The 12,514-nt window shown below is 45.2% G+C and overlaps 1 protein-coding gene across 3 annotated transcripts in view; it reads left to right on the top strand.

The window, feature by feature from the left end:
• Chd1l (chromodomain helicase DNA binding protein 1 like) overlaps positions 1 to 12,514 on the top strand; it is a 54,863-nt gene that overhangs the window by 12,556 nt on the left and 29,793 nt on the right. For 2 of the 3 annotated variants that reach the window (XR_005879405.1, XM_040752171.1), the window contains exons 6-9: positions 4,053 to 4,134; positions 7,532 to 7,694; positions 10,686 to 10,841; positions 11,382 to 11,474. Coding sequence is in view for 2 of the 3 variants with exons in the window: in XM_040752171.1 (XP_040608105.1) it covers positions 4,053 to 4,134; positions 7,532 to 7,694; positions 10,686 to 10,841; positions 11,382 to 11,474 (494 nt within the window). In the remaining variant the exon portion in view is untranslated. Of the gene's footprint in view, positions 1 to 4,052; positions 4,135 to 7,531; positions 7,695 to 8,384; positions 9,350 to 10,685; positions 10,842 to 11,381; positions 11,475 to 12,514 lie in introns of those variants that run through there. The other variant, XM_040752172.1, reaches the window with a different exon arrangement.

Genomic DNA, 12,514 nt, shown 5'->3' on the forward strand with positions numbered 1-12,514 from the left:
CTAGTGTTTTGTTCCATTTAAGTGAGTGTATTATGTTTCCATGAGAGAATATATGTTTTCCTCTCTTCTCCTTTTTGTCTATTTTAATACAATTTTATTTGGTAAGGGTACTAGGGATTTGCATATGCCAGGCAAGTGTCCTAGTCTTTCTCTTTTTTTAAGTGGCCTGTCTGCCTGCTTGTCTGCCCTCCCCGTGTGTGTGTGTGTGTGTGTGTGTGTGTGTGTGTGTGTGTGTGTGTATGAGAGAGAGAGAGAGTGTGTGTGTGTATGAGAGAGAGAGAGAGAGAGAGAGAGAGAGAGAGAGAGTTTGTGTCTGTATCTGTGTTTGCCTGTGTGTGCAAGTTGATTCTCAGTCTCCCACCATTTTGTTTATTCTCTTCTTCCTGGCACTGTGTGGCACATTCCAGACTAGCTGATCCTCAGGGTCTGTCTAATTCTTGTCCCTCTGTAGCCTGTTTAGCCATAGGGGTGCTGGGACCACAGATGCACTACTGTATTGGGTTCCTACGTGCGTGGCAGGGATTAAACTCAGGCTGCCAGGCTGGCACACCAAGTGCTTTTGCCTGCTGACTCAGCTTCCTCGCCCCTTTAATGTGTACTGGTCTGTCGCTGGAAACTGGAAACTGGGAGAACGCTCAACCATACCAGGGAGGTTGGTTCCAGAGCAGACCTGCAAAGACAAAGTTCGGTTAGGGAGTGAGAAATGTACCAAGGGACGGAGGAGGTAGCTCAGTGGTTAGAGTGCTTGCTGCCCTTTCAGCAGATCTGAAGGAGCGCCCCTGTCACCAGCTTACAGCCATGTGTGACTCTAACTCCAGCCGCAGGGGAATCCTATGCTCCTGGTCTCTGCGGGCACCTGTGTGCACGTGCATGTAATTAAAAAAAAGACACATATGGATACCTAGAAACCCAGGCAATAAATATGAAATCTTAAAGGACAGGAAACTAGGGCATACATGTTGAGTATTTGATATAAATTATCCCATTTGAAAATCATAAAAACCAGGCCAGCCAGATGTGAGAGCACTTACCAGGCAAGCCTGACTACCTAAGTTCAGTGCCCAGAACCCATGGTGGAAGGAAAGACTCCCTCCTAAACTTTGACCTCTGACCCCCACAGGTGCACCATGGTATGCATTGCCTTGCATATTCATTACATATCTCTCTCTCTCTCTCTCTCTCTCTCTCTCTCTCTCTCTCTCTCTCTCTCTCTCTCTCTCGTGTGCTTGTACATGCATACACACACGCACTGACTAAATACAAATTTAAGAACTCATAAAACCCCTCCCGGGCTTGTGTCCCTGCTTTACAGATAAGAAGACGAAGCTAGGGTACCCACAGAGGCCACTGTCCTACTTTCGTTTCTGTCACTGCGACAAACCCATGACCGAAGGCAACCTGGGGAGGAGAGCGCTTCTTTAGTTTACAGCTTACAGTTCTCCACAGAGGGAACCATGCAGGGGCTTGAAGCAGATATCAAGAGTAACTCTGCTTACTGTCTCTTCCTGCCTGCCTCAGTCAGTTTTTCTTAATGCAGCAGGCCTAGGGATGGCCCTGCCCACAGTGGGCTGGCCCCTCCTTTATCAATTAGCATTTACGGAAATGCCTCACAGAGACGACCACAGTCCAGTCTGACAGAGGTGATACCACAATCGAGGTTCCCTCTTCTTGGATGTGTTCAAGATGAGCTATTTATTACAGCTGATGTTAATAAATGGCAAACCAGGCCTTCAAAGTCGGCACTCAGTGCTAGCAAGCCTCTTTTTAAGTGTGTAGCTGTACCGGAGTGTCGCCTTTCTCAGGAGAAACACTGTCTTTCTATCTGAGGTAATCTGTTCTAAGCACCTTGGTAGGAGGATTTAAAAATCTAAATAACCAAGGGACATTTATAATGTTAACTCATAGTGTGAATCCTACAACATAGATGTTTTCTTTCAACGTTAACTAAGATTATATTTCCTATTGCTGTGTTGTATACACTGAGAATGGCAGAGGAATGTGTGTGTAGTAGAGAGATGCGTTATGGGCGTTTAAGACTATGCGTGCTGTCAGTATAAACAGCTCAGGTCCGTGGATTACAGACTTAGAGGCTCTCCAGGGGCCTCTTGAGGGCATCCTCTGACTCACTTTCTCTTAGCGTGTCCACATTCACCTCCTTCCAGTCTTGTTCCATTTAATAAGGACTTTTGGGTGTTTGCATGTGGAAAAATGTGTCTCCTTCAGGGAACCGGGCCACCTGTTTGTGGAGGCACCATACTGTGGGCAGTGGCGTACCGTCTCTCAATGCCAACTGTGGAGACCTTACCAGTCTTAAGTGCACCCTGCTCCTGCTCTCCTGGACTCTGTGCTCTCTTGGGTCCCGAGTCCTCCCTCTCTCTGCAGGCCCCTGTGCTCCCCATCCGTTCACATAGCTCTCCTCTTCCTCTTCCTCCTCCTCTTCCTCCTCCTCCCCTTTTTGTACCTTCAGGAGAAGACTTCCTTTCTCTAAGTTCTGAGGAATTTCCTATCTACCCCATGGTTTGTCTGTCTGAGATAGAATCTTCCTAATGTAGACCAAACCTGAGGATCTGAGTTCCATCCCAGAACCCACCTGGGAAAGAAAAGAATCAACTCCTGCAAGTTGTCCTCTGACCACACACACTGTGGCACAGGTGTGCCGCCCCAATAAATGTAGGAAATTAAAATATAATGTAATATCTTATAATGCTTACTAGCAGAACTAACGGTCTTAATTATATTCTATATTTTACCTTATATTTGATTTTTTCCAATTTTCAAGGACATACAATATTTATGTTTTGCTTGTAGTTTTTTAAGATTTATTTATGTATTATACATACAGGGTTCTACCTGCATGTGTGCCTGAAGGCCAGAAGAGGGCACCAGATCTCATTACGGATGGTTGTGAGCCACTATGTGGTTGTTGGGAATTGAACTCAGGACCTCTGGAAGAGCAAGCAGTGCTCTTGACCTCTGAGCCATCTCTCCAGCCCAGTTTTTATTTATTTTGTAACAGTGTTTTGCATGTAGCCCTGACTGACCTTGCTGTGTAGCTAAGGCTGGCCTAAAAGTTGCCATGTTCTTCTGCCTCTGCCTCCCACGTGCTAAGATTTCATTTGTATTAAGGTGACCACATATGCCTTTTTATATAGCCATACTTTTTATTGCCTACTATTAGATATTTTAGTTATTTTCAGTTTTTTTTCTGTTTAAAGTAATACATCCTAGAGCATATTCATGTGTATATATATTTACCATATTTGGGGAGGATTGCAACAGTTTTCCAAAAATATTCCTTAAAAATGTGCTTCTATAGCCAAAATGTAGTAGTCGTGGTCTATGCCTGTGAGCCCAGTACTTGGCTTGGGAGGCTGAGGCAGGAGGATTACAAATTTGAGGCCTGCTTGAGCTGCATGGTATGACATGTGCAGTATAGAAATACATGCGTGTGTATATATGTATGTGCTCTATGACGGAAAGTGACTGATGAGTTGCTCTAGCTGTGGTACAGCAAACCATGCTCTGAGTGGTCACTGAGGCCCTCAGTGTCAACAAAGCAGGAGGCATTGGGCCTGGTCCCGTTGAGCACTTCTCATTTAAATCCTGCCTCTTTGACTGTTGAGGCGTAGCTGTCTTTCATTTTTCTTACCGATTTGACTCTCATTTCTGCTTTCTGAGCCTGACCAAATCACCTGACCTTTGGAAGCCCTCTTGTCCCCATCAGCCCCATCCTGTCTATTGCTCGTGTTCTTTTGGGCTAAACACACAGAGCTGCAAGTCCCGTGCCTGGCGCACGGCTATAAATGTTTCTCCTTTCTCTCTGGCTTTGGCTCCTTCCTACTGCTGTCTTTTCTGACTGGGGCGGGGGAAGCCCCTGGGATGTACCCCCTTCCCCCTTCGTAGCTGTTGCCCATGCGCACGGCTGTGATTCAGACGTGTTTCTAAGGCCGGGTTTGCGGTTAGCCTGTCTAACAGTAGTTGTAGCTTCATAGGGAGGTGTCTGTGAGACCCGAATGGGTTGCACAGTGCTGAACGTGGGTTTTCTCTCACAGCTTCTCGTGGAGTGTTCTTGCTGTGGACGAAGCTCATAGATTGAAAAACCAGAGCTCCCTGCTGCACAGGACACTTTCAGAGGTAAATTCACAGGGCAGCCTTGGCTTTCATCTGACTGCCTGCTGGTAGGGATAATCTTTAAACAGTGGCTTTAGTTTTACAACAAAATTGAGCAGAAGATACAGAGATGCCCCTCGTCCCGCTCCGTTCGTATCTCCCCTCATTTACCAGCATCCCGTCAGAGCAGTGGATTTGTTGCAAGTGTCGGAACAGTGTTGACATTGTCAGTGAGAATCTGCAACTCAGAGATTCGCCTTTGATATTGTAGATGCTGCTTGGTTGGGAGAAATAGATAATGACATCTACCCACCATTGCAGTATCATGCATGGTAGTGGAAATCTCACTGCGTGACAACACTCTGGAGCCCTGCTTACTCGTCCTTCCCTTTAAGAATGTTAGCCAGGTGCGGTGCGTGCGTGCAATTCTGGGGTAATGGAGGAGGGCTGCGCCATCGAGCTTTTTAAAAACTACTTAAAACAATAGTTTAGATCTGAATAGAGTAGACTTAATTGAAGCTTTTCTTTTTTAGTCAGATTACTGCGGGGCTAAGTGAACACTCATGCGGGGTCCCAGGAAGTCTGCAATGTCTTACATCCTGTCTTTCGTAAGATAATGTTTGGGAATATTTCAGCTCTCTTTGGAGCAGCATGGGTTTCATTACAGAGATAACCTCACCATAAGCCCCTGTTTGTGGTAGCAGATATATTGGGCGTATTGCACCTCTCCCTAATTTACCCGTTTAAAGACTCCAATAACTCACATGAAGACCAACTCCATGCCATTGCGTATCACCTTCATCCTCTATGGTCTTTGTCTATTATAAAATATGATACATGGTCCTCATCCTCTCTAGGCTTCTCCCACTATTCTAGAAACATGGGAATGATTTTTTTTTCCTCTGAGATGCCCATGGAAAGTGGACTATCTCCTAATTGAAAGGTGTGTTTATTCATGAGACCACACATTAGTTTTTGTGGTGACTAAGTTTGGTCCCAACACACAATAAACCACTTAGGTTGGTCCAAGTTCTATAGTCACTGACTACAAGTTGCAGTTTGGGGAATTTGAGAGCAGATCTGCTCTCTAGATCGCTGCCCCTTCATGGGGAATCCTCCCTGCTGCCATCACCTTCTTTTTAGGGACCCTTAGCGGTGTCTCCTTCCCAAAAGGTTTTTATTTCAGTCGGTTTGTGCTGCTTTAACATAGTGCCACAGGCTGTGTCATGATGAACAAACATGCATTCACCACCGTTCTGAAGGCTGGAGAGCCACATCAAGGTTTAGGGGCTGTGTTATGTGGCGGAAAGGCAAGAGAAAGAAGTGAAAGCTAGCTCACTGATCTTTGAAAAGCCCTTGATCCCCTTGGAAAGGAGCTCCTGTGGCCTCATTACCTCTTGGAGGGACACCTCCTGATACTGCCATGTTGGGAACGCCTGCACACGTGAGGGAGCACATTTGAGTCATAGCAGTGTCTCTCCTTGAAAGAGAATGCTTCCTAAACTCCCGTGCCAATTTACTGATGTACAGTGAGAGAGGAGATGGGGACTGTAAAGGGACCCTGGGCTTGTGGGTTTGAAACGGGGAGTCTGGGTTTTGTTGCCATTTTTCAGAGCCTACACATATTCATAAGGCTCAGAGGGATGGAGCAAGAAAATTACTCTGGGACATGTCAGCATTTCTTTTTAGGTGAGGTTTGGATTGCAGATCACTATGGTTGAACAGAAAATACATTTATTTAGGTGGGGCAGGGTGGCACAGGTCTTTAATCCCAGCACTTGGGAGGAAGAGGCAGGCGGATCTCTGTGAGTTTGAGGCCAGCCTGGACTAAAGAGTAAGTTCCAGGAGAGTGAGACATGCCTCCCTCCCCATAGAAAGCAAAAATGCAAACAACCAAACAAAACCATTTATTTATTGGACTGAAAGGTGGGAAGGGGGGATTCTGTCTGTTTTTTTCCCCTTAATATTGTCTATGAAAGTTGGAAGTGACCTAAATGTGAAAATGGAGGGTTGGTTCTGGGATTTATGTTTCATACTTACAGTGCTTTTACAACCAAAGCTGCCATAAAAATTTATGTGGAAGAATAGTTAATATTTAATAAGGAATGTACTTATACAATATTTTATACACAAACCTTATAAAGTACTATAAAGACAGATTGTCTCTGATTTTTTTTTCAAATGTAAGTTTTGATGCCAAAAAGGACAGTACTTTTATTTGCAAACTTAACTGGTGTCCTAGGAAAAGCCAAATATTATGACTGGCGGTCACCGTTGTGGCCTTCTGCTCTTTGACCAGCACAGCTCTTTACTGAAGTACTCAGTCCACATAGTTGAAATACTTAAGAAACATTGTCCAGCAAGCAGCGCAGGCCTGGATGGGTAGACGAGAATGAGCATTTCAGAAAGAGCAAGAGCAGATTGCCAAAGCTCTTACCCTCAGTTGTAATTGGTTGTGTCACATCACTTTTTCTTACTTCAAAAGCAGTGTGTTGTCTTATGATCCTTCCCGAGCCCAAATCTAGAAAGATGAGAAAAGGGAAAGACACCATAGCCCACTCCCGCATCAACACTTCAGTATATCTTATATGTGCTGTGTGTGTATGTACATGCTTGGTGCCCATTGTATGTCTTTATTTAAAACAGCATGCATATATGGTATATGGCTTTTCTATATTGTTCCATTAATTTTGATGGTTCTTGTTATGTGAGTTTGGAGGTTGACCATCCTTGAATATTTCATATCTCTTGTTAATATTTTTCTTTCTCTTTTTGAGCAAAGCAAAAAAATTTACTAAGGAAGAAAGAACTCCCAAGAGTCCAAAGTGTCCCAAGGGAGGAATACCTTGTTGTTACTGTTTTTCTTAACCTTTAAATTTCATTACTAATTAACTAGAATTTGGTTTTCTCATTTGTTTCTGAGAATTTCAAGAAGTCCCTTCTGTTTGGGGCTGTCCAGAAACTTCCGTTAAGTTTTACAAAAGGCTCTGTTTTAGTATCGATCTTGTGTCTTACCTGTAGGAGAGGGTCCTGGTGTGTTGCTTTTTTGCTTTCTTGGCTCTGTGTGCGCACACATGCTTGTCTTAGTTACTTGGGTACACCCCCCATATATCCTGTAATTTAACACAGTGACTACCCTGTAACACTTGTGCAGGAAGCGATGTGACTTGCGTCCTTACAGCACTGTCTTCTTTGTAGGACCATTTTCTGCTTCTTAGAGCTAAAACCAGGGTCATTTCCTTTGTCAAGTAAGACACACAGCCTGCACCCAAGCCTCCTGGTGTCCTGTACCCTTGGTCATTCCCATCTCGTGTCCTGTATTGCTGGTCATTCTCGTTACGTCATGCTGCTCTCTGCTGGGCAGCCCCCAGTCTGTCCTCCCACTGTGGGGGACTTGTAATTTTGCTGGTTTGTGTTTAAGTTCTCAGTGGTCTTCCGCCTCCTGCTCACCGGAACTCCCATCCAGAACAGCCTCCAAGAGCTCTACTCCCTCCTCAGTGTCGTGGAGCCTGATGTCTTCTGCAGGGAGCAGGTGGAAGACTTTGTTCAGCGTTACCAGGACATCGAGAAAGAGTCCAAATCAGGCAGGTTTCTCTCTTCCTAATCATCCCCAGGAGGGCTTGGTACCCAGACTGCCTTTCCGTCTAACTGCTGTAGATAAAGACAGACAGCCAGAAGACCAGGGAGGTCAAGAACCACACAAAAGGCTGGTGCTAGATACCTCGTTGTCTTCGTTTGTCTGCCTATGCTCCACTCTCTGGGAGAGGTAGGAGGGTGCCTACTGCAGGCCCATACTGTCGTCCAGCGTTCTGCAGCAAAGATGTTCCTTTTTAACCTTGCACCGAAACCAAGAGTTTAAGAGAGATGGGATGTAGAAGTGTGTGTGTGTGTGTGTGTGTGTGTGTGTGTGGGGATGGGGGGATGGGAGGGGGAAGGGGGGATGGGGGCTTCATCATCCTTGTGTGGGTGGCAGCTTTCTCTTGTACCTTTGCCCCTCTGTATCTGTATACAGGATTTTGCTTTTGTATGTATGGGTAAGTATGAGTTGGAGGGGGTGTTTTCCAGTAGAACACCCCAGACTATAGGCTAAAGATTTCTCCCACATAACTCCCATGGTTAGAGCTGCCAGAGAAGTTTCAGACACGCAGTCAAATATTACATGGGCATACCATATTAAAATGTTGTTTGTTGTCGGGCGTTGGTGGTGCACACCTTTTATCCCAGCACTCGGGAGGCAGAGGCAGGCGGGTCTCTGTGAGTTCGAGGCCAGCCTGGTCTACAGAGTGAGTTCCAGGACAGCATCCAAAGCCACAGAGAAACCCTGTCTCGGAAACAAACAAACAAACATGTTGTTTGTTGTTATGTGAAATTCCAGTGTAGCTGGTTACTTGTCCTGCATGTTTTATATGCTGTGTCCGGCAATCTTAACATGGAGTCTAATTCTGACTAGAATAGCTTTTGACATTTAAGATACCTATCGAGGGAACAAACAATTTGAAGTCAAAAGAACCAAGTTTGAATACTGACAGCATTGGCCATCAGCTTTCTGGCTTGGATCATATAGGCTTGGCTCTTGGAGCCACACCTGACTCTGCTGTTAAAATGGGTGGTTACTTGACCCCCTTTCTAAGAGTAATGCTGGTCAATAGGAATGCATGCAAAACCACCCCGGGAAGAAGAGAGCCTCCGGAAAACAGGATGATTAGTAAGACTAGAGTTCTTAAGTGTTCCCAGTTCCTGGGTTCAGGGCTAGTGCCAGGTGGAGAAGGAGCCGGGAACTCAGAGAAGGAAGAAGGACAGACTCCTCTGTGGCATGGGTTGGGTTTTTATGTTGTAGAGCAGTGCACATTCAGTGGAAAATGTGTGTGAACTTTGACCTGCTGTTCTGATCCGCTCAGGTAGTTAGCATATCATTGGGTGAACTTTTACTATTTCTTGGTGATGAATGCTTTCAATTCCTTTTTTTTTCTACTAGAGCACATTGCGTATGTGTATGAAATTGTCAAAGAAGAAAACCTGGAGAGGTTTATAATTGCTTTCTTCTTCCTACTTTGAGCTATATAACAGCATTATTCTATATGTTTAAGTGCTCAGCAGTTATGGAAATGTAAGTCAGAGCCACAGAGAGGGCTGGAAATTGCACTCAGTGGTTAAGAGCTCTGACTGCTCTTCCGGAGGACCCGGGTTGGGTTCCCAGCACCCACATGGCGGCTCACAGCATCTGTAACTTCAGCTCCAGGTAATCTGATACCCTCATCTGACCTCTGTAGGCGTTTCACACACATGGTACCTTTACATACATGCCAGCAAAACACTAATACACATACAATTAAAAGAAGTATAAAAATATAAAAAAGACAGGGAGGTACCATTCACCCCAGCGGAGTGGCTATTATCCCCCTCCCCATGATGGGTGACTATAGACTAGAGTAAACAGTACAGTGCTGAGGTACCTCAGAAACCTAAAAATGCAACTGCTGTATCATGTAGCAATCCGAATTGGTCCCAAAGGAAATTAAACCATACCCACATGCCACACTCTTCATAGTAGCCAAGATAGAGCTAAGCTAAGTACTCAGCATAGATGACTAGATAAAGATTACATGCTGCGGGATACTGCTTAGCAGTAAAAATCTCTCTTTGCCTGGGGTAGTGACGTAAGATTTTCTCTCATCAGACTGGGAGCATCACCACTCACAGCTTCCCAGTCAGCCTTGAGAGTGAGCTTCACAGTGCCCTCTCTTACCAGAACTGCTTGAATAGAGCTGCTAGTGAATTAACTGAAATATTCAACTTTTTAAATTCTCTCTCTCTCTCTTTCTCTCTGTCTCTGTCTGTTTCTCTCTCTCCGTGTGTGTGTGTGTGTGTGTGTGTGTGTGTGTGTGTGTGTGTACACACTGTAGCACTATATGGAGGTCAGAGGACAACTTGTGGGTATCTGTTTTTTTAATATTTAATTAATTAATTAATTAATTCATTATGTATACAACCTTCTGCCTGCATGGCAGCAGAGGGCACCAGATCTCATTCAAGGTGGTTGCGAACCACCATGTGGTTGCGAACCACCATGTGGTTGCTGGGAATTGAAGTCAGGACCTCTGGAAGAACAGTCAGTGCTCTTAACTGCTGAGCCATCTCTCCAGCCCTGGGGCGGGGTGGGGGGGTGGGAGGGGTGTGTGTCTGTTTTTTAATCTACCATGTAGGTTCTAGGGACCAAGCTCTGCTCAACACATGTGACAGCACACACCTTTACCCACTGACTGTCTTGCTGCTCTCAGCACTGTATTTACTTTATTTTAGTAAATTCGGGTTTATTTTGTCTTACTAGTGAACTGTTTGGAGCATTTTAAAGTAGACCAGGATAAGCCATGATGCTTGGTAGATTAAGTATATTAAACACATTTTTCAACTAATAGTATTTTCAACTTGGGATGAATTTCCAGGGACATAAACCCTGTTGTAAATTCAGGAGTATGTGTAATACGAAAAATCACTGTCCTAACTCAGAATTCAGACTGTATGTTTTTTGGTTGCTGAATATATCGATTCTATACTATTTGTTTTTTCTTATGCAGCAAATGAGCTACATAGACTCTTGCAGCCATTTCTCCTAAGGCGAATGAAAGCTCAGGTAGCCACAGAGCTTCCCAAGAAGACAGAGGTGGTCGTATACCATGGCATGTCAGCACTACAGAAAAAGTACTACAAGGCCATCTTGATGAAAGACCTAGGTATGGGCACATGTCTGTGAGAAGCTGTGGTTCTCTAGGAATTGGGCTCCCTCCCTCTGTACAGCAAGGAGGGGGTGGAGCCCTAGATTCTGAGTGAATCTCAGGTTGGCTGTAGTGTGGCAGGGGTTCTCAGACAGTTTCCTTTTTCCTCTGGCCACATTCCCCTCACTGTCTTGAAGCAAGCACTTTTGAGCACCCTGGTCCTGCCCTCTCTCTTTCCAACCCATTGGATACTTAATGAGCTGCAAGGTGCGGTTGACTCAAATTCACTGGGGGGATGGGAGCGAGAAGGAGAGGCAGCAGTGTGATCTCTTGATGTCTGAGAAAAGGGTAATCAGGTTCTCTACATTCAACTTACGGTTTAGTGTCCTTCTTAAGAGAAAGAGACAGCTAAGGCAGTTTCACACAGGTGTCCAGTCCAGTCGGGGCAGTTACACAGATTTGAGGTACGAATGATTAAACGTCTGAGGCTGTAGAACCTTGAGGGGTGGGAGTTGCTCTGGTAATCCAGCTTTCTTCCTGTTGTTTTTACGATTTCAGATGCATTTGAGAATGAGATGGCAAGGAAGGTGAGCCTGCAGAACGTCCTAACGCAGCTCCGGAAGTGTGTGGACCACCCGTATCTGTTTGATGGTGAGGAGGCAGTGCATTGTCCCTCCACATTCAGTGAGCAGTTGGGGCCTCCACCATGCCGTTGTCCGTGCTTGGTTTGTTGTGGCGGTGTTATCTGACACATCTACTCAGATTTAAGTTCTTCTCACTATCCTTTGAGGTTATGTTTTCTTTTTTACTCCAAGATCCAGTCATAGATCTTGTGTTGTGCTTATCCCAGAAGTTGACTTGTTTTTCTCACGGTATTGATGGTTTTGGAGAATCAAAACCAATGGCTCTACAGAGTCACCATCGGGGTTTGTTTGAGTGTGTCCTCACATTTCATTTCTCCCTGTCCCGAGTCCACTCAGGCAGCCCATCTTCACCCCCAAGGGTGGCCTGGAGCTTGCTGTGTAGACCTGACTGGCCTCAAGCTCGTGGAGATTTGATCCACTTGCCTCTGAGTTGTAAGTGCTGGTATTAAAGGTCTGTGCCAGCACACCCAGCTAAACTGGGAATTTAAAGATATGCTCTGATTGGAAGCCTAGGGACAATTCAAGGTCTTCTGGGCATGGAGTCTCCATCACAGAAAGGCCCAGTGCCGAGGTTTGTTACAATCAGGCGGGGTACCTAGTGCTGGAACTGTTTAAACAATTCACAGCATCTTCATTCGCTGCACATTAGGGCTTTGTCTTAATGGATGGAGCATGTAGGTTTTAAAGGAAGCTCTGCCGGCAATTCTGACTGCTACCCCATACCTTAGAATGTGCATGTCATCTCTGAGCTTGTTGTTGATTCATTCCGTAGAAAGCCCAGACTCCAGTTTGGGTTTTCTTTTCATCAAGATGGACTTGCCCCTTAGGTAAGCTTTGGTTTTTTTGTTGTTGTCATTTTGTTTTTTTCTTTTGGGGTATACTTGCCTTTGTGATTGGTGTCAAGAAATATTGGGATCATCATACGAACACATAATCATAAAATTCCTCAACCACAGATGAGCCTTGGCACATTATCCAGCATAAGGAGTATGGGGCTCCTTTCCTGGTGGCCAGTGTTTCTCCTCGGGATCTGCTCCCAGCAGGCAC

Source organism: Mesocricetus auratus, unplaced genomic scaffold, assembly GCF_017639785.1.
Source record: "Mesocricetus auratus isolate SY011 unplaced genomic scaffold, BCM_Maur_2.0 Super-Scaffold_100009, whole genome shotgun sequence".
Classification (NCBI taxonomy): domain Eukaryota; kingdom Metazoa; phylum Chordata; class Mammalia; order Rodentia; family Cricetidae; genus Mesocricetus; species Mesocricetus auratus.